Source organism: Gymnogyps californianus, chromosome 9 (genome assembly GCF_018139145.2).
Source record: "Gymnogyps californianus isolate 813 chromosome 9, ASM1813914v2, whole genome shotgun sequence".
NCBI classification, from domain to species: domain Eukaryota; kingdom Metazoa; phylum Chordata; class Aves; order Accipitriformes; family Cathartidae; genus Gymnogyps; species Gymnogyps californianus.
The window spans coordinates 15,634,353-15,660,472 of record NC_059479.1 but is presented as its reverse complement, the minus strand read 5'-3'; the positions used below and the strand labels follow the sequence as shown (position 1 = coordinate 15,660,472).

At 45.9% G+C, this 26,120-nt stretch overlaps 4 protein-coding genes across 5 annotated transcripts; 2 read left to right on the top strand and 2 right to left on the bottom strand.

Annotated features, from left to right (window-relative positions):
• Positions 1–5,567: 5,567 nt before the first annotated feature.
• LOC127019606 (protein EOLA1-like) lies at positions 5,568–8,863 on the top strand. Its single transcript, XM_050901739.1, has 3 exons — positions 5,568–5,631; positions 6,122–6,404; positions 7,704–8,863. The coding sequence occupies exons 2-3, from the start codon at positions 6,152–6,154 to the stop codon at positions 7,919–7,921; spliced, it is 471 nt and encodes a 156-aa protein (XP_050757696.1). The 5' UTR covers positions 5,568–5,631; positions 6,122–6,151; the 3' UTR covers positions 7,922–8,863.
• Positions 5,568–23,997, top strand: LOC127019607 (protein EOLA1-like). 2 transcript variants are annotated; one of them, XM_050901740.1, is made up of 3 exons: positions 5,568–5,631; positions 21,256–21,538; positions 22,838–23,997. In XM_050901740.1, the coding sequence occupies exons 2-3, from the start codon at positions 21,286–21,288 to the stop codon at positions 23,053–23,055; spliced, it is 471 nt and encodes a 156-aa protein (XP_050757697.1). In that variant the 5' UTR covers positions 5,568–5,631; positions 21,256–21,285; the 3' UTR covers positions 23,056–23,997. The 2 variants fall into 2 exon arrangements, with proteins under 2 accessions (XP_050757697.1, XP_050757698.1); XM_050901741.1 differs by lacking the exon at positions 5,568–5,631 and adding an exon at positions 20,672–20,765.
• On the bottom strand, positions 8,828–11,551 carry LOC127019603 (heat shock transcription factor, Y-linked-like). Its single transcript, XM_050901735.1, has 2 exons — positions 10,811–11,551; positions 8,828–9,561 (listed from the first exon to the last, which is right to left on the bottom strand). The coding sequence occupies exons 1-2, from the start codon at positions 11,315–11,317 to the stop codon at positions 8,995–8,997; spliced, it is 1,074 nt and encodes a 357-aa protein (XP_050757692.1). The 5' UTR covers positions 11,318–11,551; the 3' UTR covers positions 8,828–8,994.
• Positions 23,962–25,894, bottom strand: LOC127019602 (heat shock transcription factor, Y-linked-like). Its single transcript, XM_050901733.1, has 2 exons — positions 25,370–25,894; positions 23,962–24,706 (listed from the first exon to the last, which is right to left on the bottom strand). The coding sequence occupies exons 1-2, from the start codon at positions 25,874–25,876 to the stop codon at positions 24,047–24,049; spliced, it is 1,167 nt and encodes a 388-aa protein (XP_050757690.1). The 5' UTR covers positions 25,877–25,894; the 3' UTR covers positions 23,962–24,046.
• Between the last annotated feature and the right edge of the window lie 226 nt (positions 25,895–26,120).

Here is a 26,120-nt window from a genome sequence, read left to right as displayed (position 1 = left end):
AATGTAATATTCTGGAGAGAAATAACAATGTTTGCCTCCTTGTCCCAAACAAATAAGAAAATCAGACACTTGTGACAACTTGTGAGGACTAAGGGTGTCATAAAGTCAGAGACTGGAATGCAACAAGAATATCCCCGAAATAATGTTCTAAGTACACAGAGACTCACCTAGGTATTACGTACGTCCCGTTTTTCTCCGAGATAAATTATCATCCAGTCAAAAAAACCAGTAATTTGCAATGACATGGCTGAAAAAACTCATCTGCGATGGAAGCTTAGGAGTTAGTAAGAGTAACTAGTCTGTCTCAGTACATGTAAACTGCTGGCTCACTCTTCCACTGCATACTCTGCAAAGATATATAAGCAATGTGCGCAGCTTCAGGTGCATCCTCAGTAGGAATGTGACTAAACACATGTCCCTTTGCCAAAAATTCATATGTATATAGTCCAAAAAAGTTAATGTCTCCCATAGCCAAAGGAAGATCTGAAAACAGTTTTTGAAGTTTCCACCTAGGCTGCAACTATGTGAACTAGAAGCTGTTTTAAATTTTGTCTGACCCCAGAAAATGGATCCTTCTTAAATCTCTCTCTCACAATTCATCTTTGTTCAGCTTACATGTTTCCATATCACCCAAAGCACTTTCTAAAGATGTGCATGCAGGTATTTTATGAAGCCATTTATTCTGTTCGTATTCAAGTGTTTGAAGTTGGAAGGCACTCAGCTGCTTGAATAGAAGAAAGTAAACAGAAAAGAACATCTAGCACAGTCAAAACACATTAGATTTATTTTTAATTTCTGGCAATGTGCCAGAAAGTTTCCTTGCAGTCTTTGTCCAGTAAGTGTATTTGTTCTGTACAAAAGAAATAATGCTTTTTAATTTGATTTATGGAGCTACTTCTAAATCAAGAAAGCAAGGCTTTCTTACATCACAGCAACATACTTGATTTTCAAATGACACTACCTCCATTAATATTGATAAACAAACGATAAAGTTTTCCAGTGAATTTTTTTCTGTACAGAAACAATGATATGGACAAGAAGTTACATTCATTAAATCAGAAAAACCTTTTAGTATATTAGCTACTACACACCACTATACAGTTACTACGACATACCACTACACAAGGCAGTATGTTTGACTGCAAACAAATACTGGAGGCTAATGCTTACACTCTACCTTATGCTTTCATGTTGGATATTTAAAAAAAGAACAGTGCATATGTTCTTACATAAGATCTGTCATATACACACGATCTGTTATGAAAACATACTGAAACCTGTATAAGAGAAAATTTAGTATGTATGCATTTTATTCTGGAACAGTGCTCTGAAATACAACTGCATTTTTACCACCAAGCTATCCACACTGAAAAACCTCATTAAAATATTTCTCAGATGCAGGAAAACTCTGCTATAAGTAACCAACAAACTATAACCACTGATTATTTATACTGCCAAAACTTTTGACAAGGATAGTAATGTCAGTGATGTGTTAAAACCAGAAATGTACTCTACTCGCGGCGGGGGCGGGGGGGCAGGTGAGGTGTGTGTGAAAAAAGAAGAGGGAACCACAGATTCACATTTTCAGAGAATTGTTCAGAAAACAGTGTTGCAACAAATCTGGAAATAAGAGAATCATCTAAAGAAACTGGAAATATGTTTACTAAAACACTTAAGACAGTCATCATTTCTCACAATATATACAAAGAAATATAGAAGAGCATGGTAAAATGTAAGAATAATATGAAGCTGGTTTTCCAGCATGTACTGGGGCTTCATAAACTACAATATTAGAACGAGACACAGAATAAAATTAAGGGAAAGGGGGCAAAATGTAGAAGGTTGGTAGAAGTCCTTAGGACTTCTTAAGATTCCATCTTAAGATGGAATTGCTGCCAAAAGAATACAGAGTCACAGCATCACACTTCACTTTGTCTGGTGTTCTAAAATGCAGGAAAATGCAATGGATGTTCATATGTCAACATATCCCAGCTTCTCGTGAACGTTGACTGTTAAATAGTGACCACCAATAGAAATTATTGCATTGTATTTCACAGGCTATTAACTGCTGAAAGTTCAGTTTTGACCTCCAATATCCTGGAACATACTGCACCCTATCTTTACCCACTTCTGAAACGAAGTGTATCTGATCAAGTACCTTGACCTGATTTTGACCCAAGATATCCCAGCACCTCTTGCTGTGTACTGAATCATGTAAAATCAGCTACTAAGCGAATTTGACAAGAAACACAGCAATGCTTGCCTATCTAGATGAGATCAGACCTGAGTCCTTATAAATGATGTACCAGGCATTGTTTTAGCTCCAGAGACAGCAGTAACACATTCTGTAATTGGAATTATGCAGCCTTTATTCAATCAAAATTAAAATCAGGGGTGCCCTAAAGAGAGCTAATTTAGAGACACTGAAATGAAGTACACTTTACAGAAGTATAGACCAAACTTGTAGAATTTCCTGTTGTTACCATCATGTGAAGTACTGTGCCAAGATTAGATAATTTAGGATTGGTGTTAGCATGTGAAAGCCACAGTGACCAAAAAACAATTACGTGCATCTAAGATGTCAAGCATAAGCTGATCATCTGCTAAGATCAGAATGAATTTTCTTTTTCATATTCACTGCTGTACACTTCAAGTCATTATCTTATAACCTGAGGAAACCTACTGAAGTCAGTTTACCACTCGTCACAAAAAAGGCTGAACACATACACAAAATCTGATAATTTCAGGGCCTTATTTAGGTACTGCTATAAATTGTTTTTAAGTCTTCCAGTGAATGTCACAATATATCAGACAAGGTTTCCACAAATCAAGTAAGGTAGTTTTATGACAGGAGATTTTCAACATAATATTTGTTGACCTTTGGTAGTAGCACACAAGTCTTGTGCTATTTACATTTTATTTAGAACTGTTAGACTTGAGATTTTAAGTACCTTGGAGATTTTTCTTAAATCGAGAAAGAATGTATTTTATTTCTGTGACGAAACACATGATACAAATCCTGCTCTAAGTTATATGAGCGTAAAACAAAGCTAACACTTACTTACACAACACCAAAAACATTTTGGCCTATATTTTCTCCAAAATAAGTAACCCTCAAATAAACTGTAATTATGCAATGGAAAAATACCAAAAGCAAATGCAAAACAAAAAAAAGCATAAAAGCTCATTACATACTTGCAACTCTGAACAGATTCAGCAGGTTCTTCAACTAACCATGCACATCGAGTAAGATGGAAATAGCTTAAAGCCAAAGAACATTTAAAATAACAAGCCTGTAAAAACTACACTGACCTTAACTTCACGTCATTTCTTAATCTCTCTTGTTATTACAGCATTGTATAAAGGACTGGAATGACCCCATCTGGAACATTTTGAGCAAGATACTGGAAATATTCAGGGGAAAAAAGGATAATGAGAATAGTAGGACTTTCAGAAACTGGTAATAAGAAAAAATAGGTCTCAACAGTTAAAGTCTATCAGCCATAAAATACTTTAGAACACACAGCATTCACTGAACGTATAGTTGAAGTGTACACCAAAAACGGCTATCATGAAAGCTATCTGAAGCGCGTATCATCAGAAAAGAATCATCTAACCAGGCTGTCCAGTGCAGTTACAGAATACTAAGGTTACAGGCGAAGTTTTACCGATAAATACCTGTTATGCACAAAGTCATAGAGCTGGACCAAAAAAATCTCTTTACTCTTACCTTTTGCTGTATGAAGTTCCTCTGCCTTTCTTAAGGAAAGGAACAGCCCCTCTCTCTCTCAGTGGACTTCTGGCAGATGGCTTTTCTCTTTCCACCTCTGAGTTCCTGCAATTGTTAAAGTAATTCTGAGATTTCTCATGGTGGAAAAATGTGGTTCAGTAGAGCATAGGAGAAATTCTAAGTCACTGAAACCAGTATTCAAAGTCAGGATTTGATGCTGGTGACCGCTCTCTCTTGCCCCTTTGTAAGTATTACTAATTGTTCTTTTCCATCGCTCCCAGTTTCCCTCCTTGGTTCTCTTGCCTGTCTCTCCTTACTTCTACTGCAACCTCATTCCTTTTTGGGAACGTTCTCGCCTCCTTTCTCTCCTCCCTTCTTTCTTCCTCTCAGATGCTGCATACACGGAAAACCTCCCCAAATACTTCTCATATTTATAACCCTCAACTGAGAGATGTGGCTCTACAGGAAAGATGACTCTCCTGTGATTTCTACTTGGATACACATGCATCTGCATTTTTTATCTTCTATACCCACAGAAATTCAGGCAGGCTCTCAACTGTTCATCTTGCTGCACCAGTAGCCATTGTCACAGCCTCTCGCTGTTCAGCATCAGGGTCTGCCCTCATAAGGTCACCTTGTTTGGCTATGTTGGAAATTAACTCTGTTAAAAAACCTGTGTTCACCGACATAAAATACATCTCGGTCATCCCATTAAAACTGAACAAATCCAGTGCAACCATATGCCTATTTTAACGCCCCTCTTTTCCAAATTACCCTTTGCTGTGAGGTCTCTGATTTTCACTGCGTTCACTAGGCCTTTGCATAGTGCTCCCTCTTGGGAGCCATCCAGCGGTGGCCTACCAGGGATCCCATGAAGCTAGCACAGAGAAAACCTCTGTTGTCAAACAATAACTGTGTTGTTCCAAGTATTTGCATTAGAAAGGCAAGATGTTCCTGCAAAATGTACATTTCAAACGGCAACAGTATACAAATGAGATTCTCCTCAACGAATAGGGTTGAATGAAAACACTTTGACAACTTCTGTCCAGAATGAGCTACTGGCCAAAGCAAGCAGGGAGGTAAGGCACCACCGACTTTTCAGGTGCCAAACGGCTTTTAGTTACTTCCAGAGGCGCGAGGCCCTCTGCACGCCCGCCCCTCCAGCTGTGCACACCAGTGCCGTGCTGCAGCCGGGAAGGGCACGCCGGAGAGTGTCTGCTGCCATGTTACTCCCAGGGGACTTTGACGGTGAGCACCGGCAGAAAGTCCCTCACCAGCGCCAAGGCCCGCAGAAGTCCCAGCAGCGGACGCTCCTGCGGCTCCCAGCTCCCTTCTCCCCTCCGCAACCACCAAAACACACCCCGGGCACCACGCTCCTCTGGAGAGCCTTCGCCAGGCCTTAACCGCCGCCCTCGCTTCCCAGCGGGAAGCTGGGGGTGAGACAGCCGCCCTCGTCGCGGGAGAAGCAACACAAAACCCAGAAGGAGAACATACGCGCGGCCAGCCGCCGCCCTCGCTCCCTCGGCAGCGCAGCCGGGCGCGGAAGGAGCCCGCCGGCCGCCGCCACACGCGGGCCGCTCCCCTCACGCCCCGCGGGCGGCCCGCGCGCGGAGGGGCCCAGGCGAAGGGCACGCGCCGCGGGAGGGGAGGGGAGGGGAGAGGAGGGGAGGGGAGAGGCGCAGCGCGGGAACCCGCCCCCCGCCGCCGCAGGGCGCAGCCGACACGGCCCACGAGCGGCAGCGGCGGCGGCGGCGGCAGCAGCAGCAGGGGCGGCAGCAGCGGCAGGGCCGCCCGCCGCCGCCGCCCGTCACCCCCCTTCCCCCGCGGCCCCGAGCAAGGCGGCAGCGCGCCCCGCCGGCCCCGCGCGAGCGGAGGGAAGGGTGCGGAGCTGGCGGCGCCAGGTAGGAGGCGGCCCCGGGGCCTCCATGCCCGTGAGGCGGCGGAGCGATCGCCGTGGGAGGGAGCGGGACGCGGGCCCTGCGGCCGGCGGAGGATGGCGTCAGTCCGGGGCCGGCCCCGGCCTGCCCGCTGAGGAGCGAGCTTTTCAACCCCGTCCGGCCTCGGGAGCAGCCGGCAATGCCTCCGGCCGTGCGGTGCCAGCCCGCCGGTGCAGCGGCCCACCCGAGGCCGGGGGGGTTTCTGGCGGCGCTGAGGCGGCCGTTCCGGGCAGCGCCGGCCCAGGGCGGGCTGTGCCCGGAGCGCGGCGGGCGGGCGGCGTTTGCAACCCGGCGCCCCGCTGAGTGGGAAATCCGCCCCCCTGGGGAGGCAGCGCGCAGGTCGCTCCCGTGCAGCATGCTGATCTTCGGGGCACTTGCTCAGGCAGGTCTGTAGCGTGTCGTGGTCACAGGCACGTTTCTGAAGACTAATCTCGGGGTGTCTGTTTGCTTGTAGGACATAAACGGGTTCTGATGCAAGGAAAGGATGAAATTTGGTTGCCTCTCCTTCCGACAGCCCTACGCAGGATTAGTGCTAAACAAAGTCAAGACAGTAGAGACTCGCTGGCGGCCTGTGTTAGCAGAGTACAAGAACTGCACCCTTGCTGTTCATATAGCTGTTAAGGACTGGCAAGATGAAACATGGAGAGCAATTCTTTTGGACAGGTTTGGTATGACACCAAAACAAGTGCAAGATTTGTTGGATAAAGGGGAAAAATTTGGCAGAGGAGTTATTGCAGGTAAGCAGCCTTGGATCGTATTTTCCAAGCAAACTTTCCAGCCGTTAACATTCAGTCAGAAATAAAATTCATTCTTTTTCATTGTGTTGGAAATGTGAAGTATTTTTGACCCTCAGGATAAAGAATTTTAGTCAGGCCTCAGTTGTTAAAATACACTCACTCTGCTAAAAACTTTAGGCTACAACTCTAAGTCTGTACAGGAAATAAAATTGATTTGTGCTAACTTGTCATGCAGTAAGATAGGATAATGTGGGTGGCATACTATTTTGTTTCATGATCATAAATGTCCGTTCCACACTTTTTGCATTTTGAGCTTAGGAACTCTTGCTGAAACCATTTTACAGTACTCGCAGTCAGGTGAGGTCAGGACGTTGCAGTGCTTTGCATGGCATGGTAGAGCATTACATAAACCAGTCCTGTTTCAGTTCTACAAATGCTCCATTGCTCTTGTTATTTGTGCAGTGAAGAAGTTTGTTTCTGTAACACAAAGTCAGGATGGAGTGGTGTTTCTTTGCTTATCTTGTGCTGAAATACAATGTCTGTTGCTGCACTGTATACTTGCAAAGTTTTTAGCCAGCCAGCGCTCGTTTTGCACTCTTTTCTTGTAGGTATCTTTTGTTACACCATCTATCTTGCATTCTTCTCCTTTGAATATTTTTAGCTGTTCCTGCACAACAAAATACTTCTATCACACATACCGGAAAATTGTTCCAGTTCTACGGTGCTGAAAATTGTTAGGTACTAAGTAATGTGCAGATTGGTAACCTCGACATAAATTGGACGCTACATTGTGGAGTAGGTGTCAAAGCTTCTTTGATCTTTATTTTAACATTTTTAATCAGGAAGCAATACAGAAATTCCCTTTTGTGACATTAAAAGGGTTCCAGAGAGCAGGAATTTCCGCAGTTTAATGATTTTAAAATGTTACTAGAACAGTGTCCTGAGAGGAGCAGAGAGAGTTTTATTTTTAATGAAGCCGTTTCGAGGCCAAATGCAGCTCAGGAGTTGTGGTAGCAGCTGTATCTCCTTAGAGGCAGGCTGCTTTTAACAGAATTCTGTACCACCGAGTTGTGAATATTATAGCTGCGTGCTTCACCTGTTCTTCAGCAACCTAAGTTCAGTCACAGAGGCCATCTTCTGCAGTGAACGACGCTGGTTTGAGGTGGGTGTGCTGCGTGCTGTGTTCTTCCGGTAACAAATTAGCTGTTGTCTGTGCCCTCTGGGAGGTTTACTTTTGGGAAGCTTTTCCCCAGGAGATCAAAGAGCCACCTAATGTTACATTTCCATTTTATAATACAGGATTAATTGACATTGGAGAGACATCACTATGTCCAGAAAACTTGCCTCCTGAAAAGGTGCTGGAGCTGGAAAACAAAGCTGTCCTCAGTCATCTAGAACAGAAATACTTGACTGTTGTTTCGAATCCAAGATGGCTCCTGGAACCGATTCCCGCCCGAGGGGAAAAAGGTGTGTGGCAGGTGGACGTCCCCGAAGAACTGATCCCTGCAGGAGCATAGGCGTTGCCCCTCACTTCTTTTTCCTGCCTGAATGCACGCTTGGAATTCACAAGTCAGCATCTTGAATACCAGCGAGTTGTTGAGGATTCCCTTGCAAAACGAGTTGTTTGAAACAACAAATACCTTTGAAGAACTGCTCTTTTGAGGCAAAATAAACACAATGTAATTTTTGGGACCATGACTGGAAATTATTAATGGTTTACGAGATTTTTCCTATATAAATAAGGAAATGCGATTTTTTAAAAGATATGGTTGATGTATTGTGGGCCAGTTTAAAACGGGAGTAAATCCAACCATGTTATATGATACATGCCTCTGATTAGAGGAAGAAGAAAGCGTTTGTAGGGCCCTTCAGAAAAATTGTGCTTGAAAGCAGGTTGCCATCATTAATGTGACATCTGTCTCACAGCCCACTCCTAACCTTACATTGGTGGGATCATTGAGAAAGCAAGCATCTGAGATAAGGCCGGTCCTAGGGACTTCTCAAACAGAGGCGGAGGTTTGCTGGACGAGGTTGCTGTGCGTGGTGTGTGTTATGCGCTCTAAATGCAGAGCTTCCAGCAAGGACCAGATTTTCCTCACTCGCAGGTTAGGTACACCAGATGTGCACATGATGGGGGGAGCAGCCTGCAGCATACGGCTCTGTGACCTGGCAGCCTGTGGAGAAAGGTGCTTGTACAAAATTAAATGAAGCGAGTATTACAGTATTTCTTTCTCTCGTTTAAGGTGAAAAGTATCAGTAAGCTTTGCAAAATGTGATCTTGAATTAAAGACGAGTGTGAAGAGTAACAAGTAGAAGTCACTACTTTTGGCACTGGCAGAGTTTTTCCAAAATTCACCCTTCTGCATGACAACGAAAATCCTTTTGACTTTCTGGAGCAAGGCACAAGGCCAGGCATAGGCAAGGCTATAAAAACAGGACAGGACAAGTGGCAGAGGCTTTGTGTTCAGCTAGTTTATTGAAACACTTAGGAGACTCTATTCCCTCGGACTACACAATTTCCAGGAGAGCTGTGGAAGGCACCCAGCATGCCCCGGACTGGGGTCCAAGGCCATCACCTGCAGCTCCGCTGTTAGGACCACAAGTGCCAGTCGGGCAGTGGCGGTACGGTGGAGTTGGGCCCCAAGGTGGCCTTGGCACAGACAGAGCAGCGGCTGCCGCCGGCCCTGGCAGAAAGTGACTGCTGGGCATGGCCGGCATGGCATGGCAAAGCGGCAGCGGCAGCAGAAGCAGCGCCCTGGGCGCCAGCCAGGCCGGGGCTGCAGTGCTGCAACAAAAGGGCAGGGGCCGGAGGATGGAGCTGCTCCCTGCCTACTGCTGCCGCGGGGTCTGCAGATGCAGAGGCACGTCTGACTTGGGTCACTGCCTCGGCACGTCGCTTGGCAGGTGCGGTCTTCCTGGGTGCAGAGATGTGCATGTTCTCCCTCGGAGCTGCTGTGAACAGACCGCTCTCCTCCTCAGAAGTGGTTTCCCACGCAAGCTCAACATCTGGTTTTCTTTTCCGGTGGTGTGCATGCAAAGCCGGGTCCGGTGAAAATTTGGTGTTTGCTGGTGGGTTTTTTGGATCAAAGCTTTGCTTACACTTCACGAGCAGATGCAGAAAATGTCTTCTAAAATTTGGGTTGTAGTAGTAGTGAAACTGGAGAACACAAAGGAAAAGAGTGAGTTGCCACCACCTTGAGACTGGAAACCACAAAGAGATGAGAACTAAGAATTGTAATTGCAAAAGAGAAGCGTGGATGTTAAAAAGGACTATCGGGGTCTGAAGTTTAGGCTGAATAAAATGGTGCGATACAGTCCTGTTAAGTAGTAGCCAGCCTTGGGTTCTTGCCGCTTGGTAGCGGAGAAGCCTAGGATTTTCAAAAGCACACAAACTGATTTAGAAGCCCAAATACCATTACTTTTGTTGTGGTTTAACGCCAGCCAGCAGCTAAGCACCACGCAGCCGCTCATTCACTGCCCCCCCACCCCTGGGATGGGGGAGAGAATCAGGGAAAAAAAAACCTCGTGAGTTGAGATAAAGACAGTTTAATAGGACAGAAAGGAATGAAAAACAATGATAATGATAATAATAATATGACAATAGCAATACTAAAAGAATTAACTATACAAAGCAAGTGGTGCACAATGCAATTGCTCACCACTCGTTGACCGATGCCCAGTTAGCTCCCGAGCCGTGATCCCCCTCCCAGCCAGCTCCCCCAGTTTATATACTGGGCATGATGTCATATGGTATGGAATAGCTCTTTGGCCAGTTTGGGTCAGCTGTCCTGGCGGTGTCCCCTCCCAGCTTCTTGTGCCCCTCCAGTCTTCTTGCTGGCTGGGCACGAGAAGCTGAAAAATCCTTGACTTAGTATAAACACTACTTAGCTACAACTAAAAACATCAGTGTGTTATCAACGTTATTTTCCTACTAAATCCAAAACACAGCACTGTACCAGCTACTAGGAAGAAAATTAACTCTGTCCTAGCCGAAACCAGGACAACTTTTCAGCAACTTCAGCATGGACTGAACGTGTAGGGCACTATGTGATGCTGACACGTACCTTCTCAGCCTTAGCAAATGCCACAAGAAAACTGCACATCTGGTTCAGCAAGACACATAGCAAATACCAAAAAAACCCCCCAAACCCCGATATGATGAGAGTATCTTTTCATTGTATGTGTTCAAAGTAATTGGAAATAACCAACATATATTTTATCAGCATTTCTACTACTCAGAAATGCTACCTCAAAAACTCCTGAATGTGAGCCGAGAAACAAATGACAATCACAACATTTACTACCATCCTCATCTCCTGTGTAGTAAAGGCCTATTTCATTGGAACAGACATCTGTCCCACTAGAATATTCTGAGAGTGAGTTTGCACGTAGAGGATCCAACGTACCTCCCTGGCTGTTTCTTCTGCTAGCAAGTCATTGCGCGAGCCCGATTTTGGAAAGTCGGGCAGCTTTCTGGTGAATCCGTACAGATGGAGGCGATGAGTGAAGCTTTTCATGCTCTCAATTTCAAAAATTCTCAGATGTCCTCTCCTTGCTAGTACTTCCTCTTCAAACAATCGTTCGTGAATCACTACGCACTTTCCGTTGTCACCCCACCAAATGGACTCAAACAGATGGCTTTCAACAATGTCCCAGAGCTTCTTCAGAAAGCTGAGGCGTGTAAAGGCACCGCCTTCGCTAGAGCTCTCCTCAGATGAAGTCAGACGCTCTCTTTTTGAGCGGCGTTGCTCAGTCAAAGTCTGTAAAGACCTTTCTTCTATCGGAGGTCCAAAGGCAGCGTCAGTAGCTGCTCTTGTGCCACGTGCTGGATGGAGAGAAGTCGTCAAGCCTGACGAATCAACTCCCTTGGCCAGAACAGAATCACATGAAGTTTCCAATGAGGAAAGCTCCATTTTCAATTCTTTTTTCTCAGTTGGAGTAAATTCTTCAGCCAAACCCTAGCAGCTAGTCCTGCCAGCCAGCCAGCTGAAAGGAAGTGACCCACCGACCGAGAATCCCAAGGGAAAATTCTCGAACGTCACCATGACACCCGTGCTGTGCTGCTGTGACATCAGAGAGCAGCATCCCTTTCCTAGCGAAATGAAGCAGCAGCAGCAAGTGCTAAATAGTGCTTGTTGCTTCTCATTTACAGACTGTTGGTGGGTTTTTTGACTCAAGAGCCAAAAAGTAAATAAAACTGCAATGAAATTTTAAGTGTAGGATAGGACAGTGCTGCGTTGGGTTTCAGCTAGTAGCTCGTGCATAGTCTTTTTTAAAAATTTACATAAATATTTACTAACCCTACAGAAGATAAAATGACAGGTGGCTTTCCAAAAGACTAATTTGGCCATAAATTATTGAGGGCATCCATTGGGGGAAGGAAAAAAAGAAATCACCAGTAACAATTTTCCATACGATAACAACATAAAAGCAAGCTAAATGTATGGAGACAGGCTTAGTCACGACCAAAGAAAGAAATTCTCAATACACTTCACAAGCAGACCAAAACTGCAGTGAGTTTACAGAGCAAACATCACAGCTGGTTCCTTTCAGCTCTGAAAAATCCTAATCTTATTGCCTTGTCAACAAAGAACATGAACTGCAATGTGGATGGGAAGAGCTACTCATCTGCACTGGTTCAGTAACGTTAGATGGCTGAAAGTGCAAACGCTCCTTTTGGCAGTGCCAGTTGTGGTGGGGATAAAAGCCTAGAAAATCTACCCTGGCCGCTCAGGCAACTGAAGCTACAAGCAAGCAGCAGAGAGCACTGTTTGGCCAAAGAGGAAAGAGAATACTAGCTCAGGCTACTAGGGCAAATGCTAATTAAAAATGGTAGGTGCCACACTATTTTCAGAAGCCGGAGTAGAAAGATCCAGTCACGTCCCGTGAGAATGAAACCCGTGGAAATAAGGAAGGATAAAAGGCTAAGTTACAATTCAAATCCCATTGAGATTTCAAGTTTCGTCCCAGCAGAAGTTATGCTCTTACAGGAATAAGAAAGAAAAGCAAGAGACACTACAAACACTGAAAACTTACTAAAGTCACCTGAAAACAATAGTAATAGACACATCTGAATTCTTTCATGAGAAGGTATACACAATAAAGCCCTTTTTGAAAAAAAATACATTGAAGCCTTGAGTTTCAGTCTGTTTCCATGATTTTTAAATACTTACAGTGATTGTCCAAATGTTGTTGCCATTCAAGTTATCAGTGCAAGGCAGAGAGCCTGGCTTTGTCTGACTGGGATCAAGTCTGATCAGAAATCTCAGACTTGAGATTTTAAGTACCTTGGAGATTTTTCTTAAATTGAGAAAGAATGTATTTTATTTCTGTGACGAAACACATGATACAAATCCTGCTCTAAGTTATATGAGCGTAAAACAAAGCTAACACTTACTTACACAACACCAAAAACATTTTGGCCTATATTTTCTCCAAAATAAGTAACCCTCAAATAAACTGTAATTATGCAATGGAAAAATACCAAAAGCAAATGCAAAACAAAAAAAAGCATAAAAGCTCATTACATACTTGCAACTCTGAACAGATTCAGCAGGTTCTTCAACTAACCATGCACATCGAGTAAGATGGAAATAGCTTAAAGCCAAAGAACATTTAAAATAACAAGCCTGTAAAAACTACACTGACCTTAACTTCACGTCATTTCTTAATCTCTCTTGTTATTACAGCATTGTATAAAGGACTGGAATGACCCCATCTGGAACATTTTGAGCAAGATACTGGAAATATTCAGGGGAAAAAAGGATAATGAGAATAGTAGGACTTTCAGAAACTGGTAATAAGAAAAAATAGGTCTCAACAGTTAAAGTCTATCAGCCATAAAATACTTTAGAACACACAGCATTCACTGAACGTATAGTTGAAGTGTACACCAAAAACGGCTATCATGAAAGCTATCTGAAGCGCGTATCATCAGAAAAGAATCATCTAACCAGGCTGTCCAGTGCAGTTACAGAATACTAAGGTTACAGGCAAAGTTTTACCGATAAATACCTGTTATGCACAAAGTCATAGAGCTGGACCAAAAAAATCTCTTTACTCTTACCTTTTGCTGTATGAAGTTCCTCTGCCTTTCTTAAGGAAAGGAACAGCCCCTCTCTCTCTCAGTGGACTTCTGGCAGATGGCTTTTCTCTTTCCACCTCTGAGTTCCTGCAATTGTTAAAGTAATTCTGAGATTTCTCATGGTGGAAAAATGTGGTTCAGTAGAGCATAGGAGAAATTCTAAGTCACTGAAACCAGTATTCAAAGTCAGGATTTGATGCTGGTGACCGCTCTCTCTTGCCCCTTTGTAAGTATTACTAATTGTTCTTTTCCATCGCTCCCAGTTTCCCTCCTTGGTTCTCTTGCCTGTCTCTCCTTACTTCTACTGCAACCTCATTCCTTTTTGGGAACGTTCTCGCCTCCTTTCTCTCCTCCCTTCTTTCTTCCTCTCAGATGCTGCATACACGGAAAACCTCCCCAAATACTTCTCATATTTATAACCCTCAACTGAGAGATGTGGCTCTACAGGAAAGATGACTCTCCTGTGATTTCTACTTGGATACACATGCATCTGCATTTTTTATCTTCTATACCCACAGAAATTCAGGCAGGCTCTCAACTGTTCATCTTGCTGCACCAGTAGCCATTGTCACAGCCTCTCGCTGTTCAGCATCAGGGTCTGCCCTCATAAGGTCACCTTGTTTGGCTATGTTGGAAATTAACTCTGTTAAAAAACCTGTGTTCACCGACATAAAATACATCTCGGTCATCCCATTAAAACTGAACAAATCCAGTGCAACCATATGCCTATTTTAACGCCCCTCTTTTCCAAATTACCCTTTGCTGTGAGGTCTCTGATTTTCACTGCGTTCACTAGGCCTTTGCATAGTGCTCCCTCTTGGGAGCCATCCAGCGGTGGCCTACCAGGGATCCCATGAAGCTAGCACAGAGAAAACCTCTGTTGTCAAACAATAACTGTGTTGTTCCAAGTATTTGCATTAGAAAGGCAAGATGTTCCTGCAAAATGTACATTTCAAACGGCAACAGTATACAAATGAGACTCTCCTCAACGAGTAGGGTTGAATGAAAACACTTTGGCAACTTCTGTCCAGAACGAGCTACTGGCCAAAGCAAGCAGGGAGGTAAGGCACTGTTGTCCCAAAAATCAGGATTCTTTCACCCGGTGTGCAAAAAAGCCGATTAACACACAGAGTCGAGATATCTGTTTATTTTACGTCTGCGCAGAGATGGGTGCTAGGTGGTAACTGCACGGTGAAAGAATCCTGATTTTTGGGACAACATTTTGGCACCCCAGATGGGACGGCCATAAGGCCTTGCCCGCATCGTCTTGCCGTCCCCAACAGCGGATCGGACCGGACCGAGCTCCAGCGCGCACCGACCTATTGATCGGGGACTCCTCCGGATTCCCTCCGAAGCCGAGGCGACAAGCGACTCAAAGGTGCCACACCGACCAGGGATATTTGTATCAGGGTGAAAGGGGAATGAATCCTTGGACTGGTGAGTATAAAATTTAATTACAAATTCAATGACTCCCGTGGAAGGTTAAAGGGTAAAGTCGCACGCAGACGCTCGGCAAGGGGTGCCGTAGTTGACCAGGGCGGTCAGAACTGAGTGCGCATACTGACCAAGGGGAGTCAGAGTGGTACTGACCAAGGGGGGCCAGAGGGGTAATTACTGACCAAAGGGGTCAGAGGGGTAATTACTGACCAAGGGAGTCAAAGCCGGCAAATAGGTAAATTTGGTTCAAATGGGATCAAGCCAATCCATGATTCCTCCCTGTAGCCCTTTGGGGTGTATTTTGAAAAATTGGAATAAGTTTGGGGGAGATCCGATGGCTAAAGATAAAATGGAAAGATACTGTAATCCATGGTGGCTGAATTATAAAATTGGGTAACGATGAGGTCTGGCCAGAAAATGGATTGGTAAACTATAATGCTATATGACAATTGGTGTCGTCTTGCCGTTGGATGGGGAAATGGGACGAAGTACCTTATGTTGGTGCCTTTATGACTTTGTACAGAAAATCTGATATGCGGGAAAAATGTAAGCTAAAGACTGACCTAGTGATGTATACAGCTTCTGAGAAAAAGGAGAGTGGTTGTTGCATAGGCTGTGATGATTGATAGAAAGATGGCAGGGGGAGAAGAGCAGGAGGATGTGCAACTGTTAGTCCCGACAGCCCCACCACTATACAAAAGTAGTGCTGGACAATTGCCAATCGATCCTAATTTACAATCGGGCAATGAGAATTTTAGCCCCATTTTCAGCCGGACTAGAGGGCATGCTGAACCAGTTGTACAGGCTCCCCTGAGACAGGCGGTGGGACCGGATAGACTGCTGGTTTTTATACCTGTTCCGTTCACTACCTCTGGCCTGTTAAATTGGAAACAATCTGTTGGATCCTCTAAGGGAAACCCTGAGGGAGTACATCAACTATTAGAAGCTATAATGTTCACACATAATCCCAACTGGGGAGATATACAGGCTCTGCTAAATACATTCTTTGCGGCAGAGGAAAAGAGAATGGTGATTGAAAGGGCCAGGGAAGAAGGGGGAAGGAGAAACAGGCCAGAAGATTCTGAGGAGTTCCTACCTACTAAAAGGGACCCAGAAGGGGATCCTAATGGGGGGGAAACGAGGGCTCAACTGAAGCAGTACCAGCAGCTGATACTATACGGGGTTCAGCATGGAGTGCCTAAGCCGAAGAATGTGTCTCAGCTTTATGAGGTAAGGCAGGGTCCGGAGGAAAATTGACAGTGGGTCTACTCATTCAGTAGTCACCACTTGTAAAGGACCTCTAAGTAAAGTAACTATACCTATTGTTGGGGCAACGGGAAAAAGAACATTAAGGCCATTTTTGGAACCAATGGAATGCCCAATTGGGGGAGCTAAATTAATTCAAGAGTTTGTATACATGCCAGAATGCCCCCTACCTTTTTTGGGGCGAGATTTATTATGCAAACTAAATGCACCAGTAACCTTTTCTAAGAATGCTGTACAGCTCCATATCCTGCCTGAAACCACCTGGAGAGCTCAGATCTGCTTGCTGACAGATGAAACATCGGAAGAAATTGAAGAGAATATTCCAGATGCTGTATTAAATGTGGTAATTCCCCTGGTATGGGCTTCTAAAAACCCAGGTAAAGCAAAAAACGTGAGTCCGATTAAAGTAGAACTAACAGAGGGGGCAAAACCAGTAAGGGTGCATCAATATCCTATTAGGCTGGAAGCTCGCAAGGGCCTCGAAGCCCTGATAAATTCCTTTATTCAATATGGACTGCTCAGAGAATGTCAATCTGAATACAATACACCGATTTTACTGGTGAGAAAGCCTCACTCCCAGGATTACCGACTGGTGCAGGACTTGAGGGCTATAAATCGGATAACCAAAGACATACATCCTATGGTGTCTAACCCTTATACTTTGTTAGCATCTGTACCCAAAAACAATGCCTATTTTACAGCGTTGGACCTAAAAGATGCTGCCTTCTGCATTCCAGTGAATGAAGAGAGTCAAACACTCGTTGCTTTTGAATGGGAGAATCCGACTACTGGAAGGAAAGGACGACTGTGTTGGACCGTTCTTCCCCAGGGATTTAAAAATAGTCCCGCTTTGTTCGGTGAAGTACTGGCCAAAGAATTAGAACAATGGCAAACTAATAATGATAATGTTACTCTCTTACAGTATGTGGACGAGATCTTAATTGGAGCAGATACAGAACAGACTTGTACGGAAGCCACAGTAAGCCTGCTAAACTTTCTGGGAATAGCCAGATTCTGCTGGATATGGATCCCCAATTTCGGACTTAAAACCAAACCCTTATACGCGGCCACAAAGGGCCTTGTGGGAAGTTGTTAGAATGGACTCCAGAGTGTCGGAGTAGTTTTGATGAAATTAAAAGAACATGACGGAAGCTCTCCTCAAGAAACTACGTGAAGAAACTCACATGGGAGCTGATGCTATGATAAGCGGTGTTAAGAGATACGGGCCAAAAAATGCAGACAAATGCAGATATCATAGTAAAGAGATTAAACTTGTGTAAATAATCCCAAAATACAAAGAAAGCCGCCAGCAGGTGACGTAAAAAGAGGAATAACCCCTAGGGAATACTGGCAAATAGATTTCTCTGAATTGCCAAAATGTGAACAATGTAAGTATCTCCTTGTTCCAGTCGATACGTTTTCCGGATGGCCTGAGACTTTCCCTTGTCGCAACAATAGGGCTCGGGAAGTAATTAGGATATTACTAAAGGAAATAACCCCCCAGATGACGAGAGGTGGACCATATGTCGTTAAAAGGGTTGGACAACAACGACTTTTGTTTAATCCATCGTGGTCCCTCAAACGGGTAGAACTATCAATGCAGATTAATATCTCTGCAGTTAAACCAGCCTGTTCACCATTCATAAGTACATCCTATACAGGATGGTTAGCGTGGTTACATGGGGGGTCTCTTACCCTTCCAAATCGAGTAAAAAGAGATGTAACTGGTATCCTAGGGACGGGACTGGGAGTCTTAAACAGCATAGATGCTGAAGTACTTGCAGACAAACTCAGTACAGCCACACATGATCTAAAAAAACCTAGAACGTCCATTGCAATCCTCCCTGTCAGCTTTAGGAACTCATCAATGGCTGTTGTCTGATATATTGCCTCAATGGGAAAGGGTTAATGAAAAGGACCACCAATTAATCATAGATGCACTTGGTATAGCCCAAAATAATATTTCACTAGCTATTAGTTGCATCCAAGCTCAACTGTGGGTGCAATATACAATAGCAGCAATTGTAAGAGAAGGTGAAGATGGCACCTTACCTACTGAAATTCGGAAAACCATCTGGGAAAAGGCAACTGCATTTGAAAGAGAATTCCAGTCATGGTGGTATCTGGGCAATTTCACTCACAATCCTATCCATAACAAAGCCACGGCCTTTGTCGTCACCATACAGAATGCATCAGTAAAAACCATCTGCCCGATCATCGCGTTAGGCTTAAATCACAACGGGACTGTACTCTATCCGTTAGAGCATCAAGTATGGGCCCAACGAGACAATAACAGATGGCAGACTGTTAAAGTTGATGCATGTGTGGTACGGGGACAACAGGGATGTATTTGCAGAAGTAATACCATCAAAGCTCAAGACATTTGTCTTGACGCTGGGCAAAATGTTTGTCACTTCGAGATACATGCAAAAGAAATCCCTAGAACTGTACTTATATATATTGGGAAAGGATGTGTGTGTATAAGAACTCTATGTAATTTTATAGTTGTAGATAATATTACTGTCGGGATAAATAATCACTCAAATACTTGCATTTGTAACTTTACTAACATTATAGGACGTGATGTCAACTATTCAGCTCCGGTTACGACTTATCAGCTAATACAATCCAATTATACTTTAGTTAAGGATCTATTGCTTACTTCCATTGGGATGGATCTCACGCTGGTGAAAAAATTTTTACAACGTAATGATCTACACCGGTTGCTGGAACGTGCCTGAGAAGAGGGACAAAGGGCTTTAATCACCGTTCACCATGACACAGAAGAAATACATGGTGTTTTGGACCGGGTGAAGAAAGATGGAGAACATAGGTGGTGGGAAGCCCTCCTCGCATGGCCACCCAAGGCAACAGGCATTCTTAATCTCATGCTACACCCTGTTGTGATCTTGTTATCACTAACATGTTTACTGCTTATAATCATACTGTATCTTAAGGTTTGGCACATGATAAAGCAAATTGCTCTAATGCAATCGCCCAGGGTATGCACGCTCACGGCAGAGGGAGATAAATCCCTCAAACTTCAAAACTTCCCTATAAAGGACAGGAAAAAATTCCAGCGAGACATATGTCAATGGGAAGGAACCTATGAGCAGTTTTGGAAAATTTTGAAATCTCCCAGAGACTGAAGTTTTAGAATGAAAATATCTAAGTGAGACTTATTTTAAATAAGGACTATTTATCTAAGTCTCAAAGGGGAGAATTGTTGGAGATATGCGAGAAACAAAACCAAAGGATGCTACTTAGTTAACGAGGGACCTTGAGAAGAGAAATACAATGACACCATAAGTCAGCGGGTAAAGAAATACCAAGATAAGCACAGGGGCAATCAAAGAGCTACTTGAACTGTGAGTGAACTATCCTAATCAACATACTAGAAAACCCACCCTTAGGTAGGGAGAGCCCCCGACCAACAGAAGCCCCTTCCTCACAGAACATGCGCAGTAAAAAAAGAGGACGCTGCGACTTTCAGTGGAGATGAGACAAGCGAGAACCAATAGGAACGAGGGTAACTAAGCGAAACTGTAAAAATAGCGATAACTGTTGCTCGAAAGGTCTAAAATGCTTTACCGTGTGTTAACCAGGCGTGCTAGCTGTGTGGAGTTCCCACCTAGCACCCGTCTCTGCGCAGACATGAAATACGCAAATATCTCGACTCTGTGTGTTAATCGGCTTTTTTGCACACCGGCTGAAAGAATCCTGATTTTTGGGACACCACCACCACCGAGTTTTCAGGTGCCAAACGGCTTTTAGTTACTTCCAGAGGCGCGAGGCCCTCTGCACGCCCGCCCCTCCAGCTGTGCACACCAGTGCCGTGCTGCAGCCGGGAAGGGCACGCCGGAGAGTGTCTGCTGCCATGTTACTCCCAGGGGACTTTGACGGTGAGCACCGGCAGAAAGTCCCTCACCAGCGCCAAGGCCCGCAGAAGTCCCAGCAGCGGACGCTCCTGCGGCTCCCAGCTCCCTTCTCCCCTCCGCAACCACCAAAACACACCCCGGGCACCACGCTCCTCTGGAGAGCCTTCGCCAGGCCTTAACCGCCGCCCTCGCTTCCCAGCGGGAAGCTGGGGGTGAGACAGCCGCCCTCGTCGCGGGAGAAGCAACACAAAACCCAGAAGGAGAACATACGCGCGGCCAGCCGCCGCCCTCGCTCCCTCGGCAGCGCAGCCGGGCGCGGAAGGAGCCCGCCGGCCGCCGCCACACGCGGGCCGCTCCCCTCACGCCCCGCGGGCGGCCCGCGCGCGGAGGGGCCCAGGCGAAGGGCACGCGCCGCGGGAGGGGAGGGGAGGGGAGGGAGGGGAGGGGAGGGAGGGGAGGGGAGGGGAGAGGCGCAGCGCGGGAACCCGCCCCCCGCCGCCGCAGGGCGCAGCCGACACGGCCCACGAGCGGCAGCGGCGGCGGCGGCGGCAGCAGCAGCAGGGGCGGCAGCAGCGGCAGGGCCGCCCGCCGCCGCCGCCCGTCACCCGCCTTCCCCCCGCGGCCCCGAGCAAGGCGGCAGCGCGCCCCGCCGGCCCCGCGCGAGCGGAGGGAAGGGTGCGGAGCTGGCGGTGCCAGGTAGGAGGCGGCCCCGGGGCCTCCATGCCCGTGAGGCGGCGGAGCGATCGCCGTGGGAGGGAGCGGGACGCGGGCCCTGCGGCCGGCGGAGGATGGCGTCAGTCCGGGGCCGGCCCCGGCCTACCCGCTGAGGAGCGAGCTTTTCAACCCCGTCCGGCCTCGGGAGCAGCCGGCAATGCCTCCGGCCGTGCGGTGCCAGCCCGCCGGTGCAGCGGCCCACCCGAGGCCGGGGGGGTTTCTGGCGGCGCTGAGGCGGCCGTTCCGGGCAGCGCCGGCCCAGGGCGGGCTGTGCCCGGAGCGCGGCGGGCGGGCGGCGTTTGCAACCCGGCGCCCCGCTGAGTGGGAAATCCGCCCCCCTGGGGAGGCAGCGCGCAGGTCGCTCCCGTGCAGCATGCTGATCTTCGGGGCACTTGCTCAGGCAGGTCTGTAGCGTGTCGTGGTCACAGGCACGTTTCTGAAGACTAATCTCGGGGTGTCTGTTTGCTTGTAGGACATAAACGGGTTCTGATGCAAGGAAAGGATGAAATTTGGTTGCCTCTCCTTCCGACAGCCCTACGCAGGATTAGTGCTAAACAAAGTCAAGACAGTAGAGACTCGCTGGCGGCCTGTGTTAGCAGAGTACAAGAACTGCACCCTTGCTGTTCATATAGCTGTTAAGGACTGGCAAGATGAAACATGGAGAGCAATTCTTTTGGACAGGTTTGGTATGACACCAAAACAAGTGCAAGATTTGTTGGATAAAGGGGAAAAATTTGGCAGAGGAGTTATTGCAGGTAAGCAGCCTTGGATCGTATTTTCCAAGCAAACTTTCCAGCCGTTAACATTCAGTCAGAAATAAAATTCATTCTTTTTCATTGTGTTGGAAATGTGAAGTATTCTTGACCCTCAGGATAAAGAATTTTAGTCAGGCCTCAGTTGTTAAAATACACTCGCTCTGCTAAAAACTTTAGGCTACAACTCTAAGTCTGTACAGGAAATAAAATTGATTTGTGCTAACTTGTCATGCAGTAAGATAGGATAATGTGGGTGGCATATTATTTTGTTTCATGATCATAAATGTCCGTTCCACACTTTTTGCATTTTGAGCTTAGGAACTCTTGCTGAAACCATTTTACAGTACTCGTAGTCAGGTGAGGTCAGGACGTTGCAGTGCTTTGCATGGCATGGTAGAGCATTACATAAACCAGTCCTGTTTCAGTTCTACAAATGCTCCATCGCTCTTGTTATTTGTGCAGTGAAGAAGTTTGTTTCTGTAACACAAAGTCAGGATGGAGTGGTGTTTCTTTGCTTATCTTGTGCTGAAATACAATGTCTGTTGCTGCACTGTATACTTGCAAAGTTTTTAGCCAGCCAGCGCTCGTTTTGCACTCTTTTCTTGTAGGTATCTTTTGTTACACCATCTATCTTGCATTCTTCTCCTTTGAATATTTTTAGCTGTTCCTGCACAACAAAATACTTCTATCACACATACCGGAAAATTGTTCCAGTTCTACGGTGCTGAAAATTGTTAGGTACTAAGTAATGTGCAGATTGGTAACCTCGACATAAATTGGACGCTACATTGTGGAGTAGGTGTCAAAGCTTCTTTGATCTTTATTTTAACATTTTTAATCAGGAAGCAATACAGAAATTCCCTTTTGTGACATTAAAAGGGTTCCAGAGAGCAGGAATTTCCGCAGTTTAATGATTTTAAAATGTTACTAGAACAGTGTCCTGAGAGGAGCAGAGAGAGTTTTATTTTTAATGAAGCCGTTTCGAGGCCAAATGCAGCTCAGGAGTTGTGGTAGCAGCTGTATCTCCTTAGAGGCAGGCTGCTTTTAACAGAATTCTGTACCACCGAGTTGTGAATATTATAGCTGCGTGCTTCACCTGTTCTTCAGCAACCTAAGTTCAGTCACAGAGGCCATCTTCTGCAGTGAACGACGCTGGTTTGAGGTGGGTGTGCTGCGTGCTGTGTTCTTCCGGTAACAAATTAGCTGTTGTCTGTGCCCTCTGGGAGGTTTACTTTTGGGAAGCTTTTCCCCAGGAGATCAAAGAGCCACCTAATGTTACATTTCCATTTTATAATACAGGATTAATTGACATTGGAGAGACATCACTATGTCCAGAAAACTTGCCTCCTGAAAAGGTGCTGGAGCTGGAAAACAAAGCTGTCCTCAGTCATCTAGAACAGAAATACTTGACTGTTGTTTCGAATCCAAGATGGCTCCTGGAACCGATTCCCGCCCGAGGGGAAAAAGGTGTGTGGCAGGTGGACGTCCCCGAAGAACTGATCCCTGCAGGAGCATAGGCGTTGCCCCTCACTTCTTTTTCCTGCCTGAATGCACGCTTGGAATTCACAAGTCAGCATCTTGAATACCAGCGAGTTGTTGAGGATTCCCTTGCAAAACGAGTTGTTTGAAACAACAAATACCTTTGAAGAACTGCTCTTTTGAGGCAAAATAAACACAATGTAATTTTTGGGACCATGACTGGAAATTATTAATGGTTTACGAGATTTTTCCTATATAAATAAGGAAATGCGATTTTTTAAAAGATATGGTTGATGTATTGTGGGCCAGTTTAAAACGGGAGTAAATCCAACCATGTTATATGATACATGCCTCTGATTAGAGGAAGAAGAAAGCGTTTGTAGGGCCCTTCAGAAAAATTGTGCTTGAAAGCAGGTTGCCATCATTAATGTGACATCTGTCTCACAGCCCACTCCTAACCTTACATTGGTGGGATCATTGAGAAAGCAAGCATCTGAGATAAGGCCGGTCCTAGGGACTTCTCAAACAGAGGCGGAGGTTTGCTGGACGAGGTTGCTGTGCGTGGTGTGTGTTATGCGCTCTAAATGCAGAGCTTCCAGCAAGGACCAGATTTTCCTCACTCGCAGGTTAGGTACACCAGATGTGCACATGATGGGGGGAGCAGCCTGCAGCATACGGCTCTGTGACCTGGCAGCCTGTGGAGAAAGGTGCTTGTACAAAATTAAATGAAGCGAGTATTACAGTATTTCTTTCTCTCGTTTAAGGTGAAAAGTATCAGTAAGCTTTGCAAAATGTGATCTTGAATTAAAGACGAGTGTGAAGAGTAACAAGTAGAAGTCACTACTTTTGGCACTGGCAGAGTTTTTCCAAAATTCACCCTTCTGCATGACAACGAAAATCCTTTTGACTTTCTGGAGCAAGGCACAAGGCCAGGCATAGGCAAGGCTATAAAAACAGGACAGGACAAGTGGCAGAGGCTTTGTGTTCAGCTAGTTTATTGAAACACTTAGGAGACTCTATTCCCTCGGACTACACAATTTCCAGGAGAGCTGTGGAAGGCACCCAGCATGCCCCGGACTGGGGTCCAAGGCCATCACCTGCAGCTCCGCTGTTAGGACCACAAGTGCCAGTCGGGCAGCGGCGGTACGGTGGAGTTACGGTGGAGTTGGGCCCCAAGGTGGCCTTGGCACAGACAGAGCAGCGGCTGCCGCCGGCCCTGGCAGAAAGTGACTGCTGGGCATGGCCGGCATGGCATGGCAAAGCGGCAGCGGCAGCAGAAGCAGCGCCCTGGGCGCCAGCCAGGCCGGGGCTGCAGTGCTGCAACAAAAGGGCAGGGGCCGGAGGATGGAGCTGCTCCCTGCCTACTGCTGCCGCGGGGTCTGCAGATGCAGAGGCACGTCTGACTTGGGTCGCTGCCTCGGCACGTCGCTTGGCAGGTGCGGTCTTCCTGGGTGCAGAGATGTGCATGTTCTCCCTCGGAGCTGCTGTGAACGGACCGCTCTCCTCCTCAGAAGTGGTTTCCCACGCAAGCTCAACATCTGGTTTTCTTTTCCGGTGGTGTGCATGCAAAGCCGGGTCCGGTGAAAATTTGGTGTTTGCTGGTGGGTTTTTTGGATCAAAGCTTTGCTTACACTTCACGAGCAGATGCAGAAAATGTCTTCTAAAATTTGGGTTGTAGTAGTAGTGAAACTGGAAAACACAAAGGAAAAGAGTGAGTTGCCACCACCTTGAGACTGGAAACCACAAAGAGATGAGAACTAAGAATTGTAATTGCAAAAGAGAAGTGTGGATGTTAAAAAGGACTATCGGGGTCTGAAGTTTAGGCTGAATAAAATGGTGCGATACAGTCCTGTTAAGTAGTAGCCAGCCTTGGGTTCTTGCCGCTTGGTAGCGGAGAAGCCTAGGATTTTCAAAAGCACACAAACTGATTTAGAAGCCCAAATACCATTACTTTTCAGCAACTTTAGTGTGGAATGAACATGTAGGGCACTATGTGATGCTGACACGTACCTTCTCAGCCTTAGCAAATGCCACAAGAAAACTGCACATCTGGTTCAGCAAGACACATAGCAAATACCAAAAAAACCCCCCAAACCCCGATATGATGAGAGTATCTTTTCATTGTATGTGTTCAAAGTAATTGGAAATAACCAACATATATTTTATCAGCATTTCTACTACTCAGAAATGCTACCTCAAAAACTCCTGAATGTGAGCCGAGAAACAAATGACAATCACAACATTTACTACCATCCTCATCTCCTGTGTAGTAAAGGCCTATTTCATTGGAACAGACATCTGTCCCACTAGAATATTCTGAGAGTGAGTTTGCACGTAGAGGATCCAACGTACCTCCCTGGCTGTTTCTTCTGCTAGCAAGTCATTGCGCGAGCCCGATTTTGGAAAGTCGGGCAGCTTTCTGGTGAATCCGTACAGATGGAGGCGATGAGTGAAGCTTTTCATGCTCTCAATTTCAAAAATTCTCAGATGTCCTCTCCTTGCTAGTACTTCCTCTTCAAACAATCGTTCGTGAATCACTACGCACTTTCCGTTGTCACCCCACCAAATGGACTCAAACAGATGGCTTTCAACAATGTCCCAGAGCTTCTTCAGAAAGCTGAGGCGTGTAAAGGCACCGCCTTCGCTAGAGCTCTCCTCAGATGAAGTCAGACGCTCTTTTTTTGAGCAGCGTTGCTCAGTCAAAGTCTGTAAAGACCTTTCTTCTATCAGAGGTCCAAAGGCAGCATCAGTAGCTGCTCTTGTGCCACGTGCTGGATGGAGAGAAGTCGTCAAGCCTGACGAATCAACTCCCTTGGCCAGAACAGAATCACATGAAGTTTCCAATGAGGAAAGCTCCATTTTCAATTCTTTTTTCTCAGTTGGAGTAAATTTTTCAGCCAAACCCTAGCAGCTAGTCCTGCCAGCCAGCCAGCTGAAAGGAAGTGACCCACCGACCGAGAATCCCAAGGGAAAATTCTCGAACGTCACCATGACACCCGTGCTGTGCTGCTGTGACATCAGAGAGCAGCATCCCTTTCCTAGCGAAATGAAGCAGCAGCAGCAAGTGCTAAATAGTGCTTGTTGCTTCTCATTTACAGAGTGT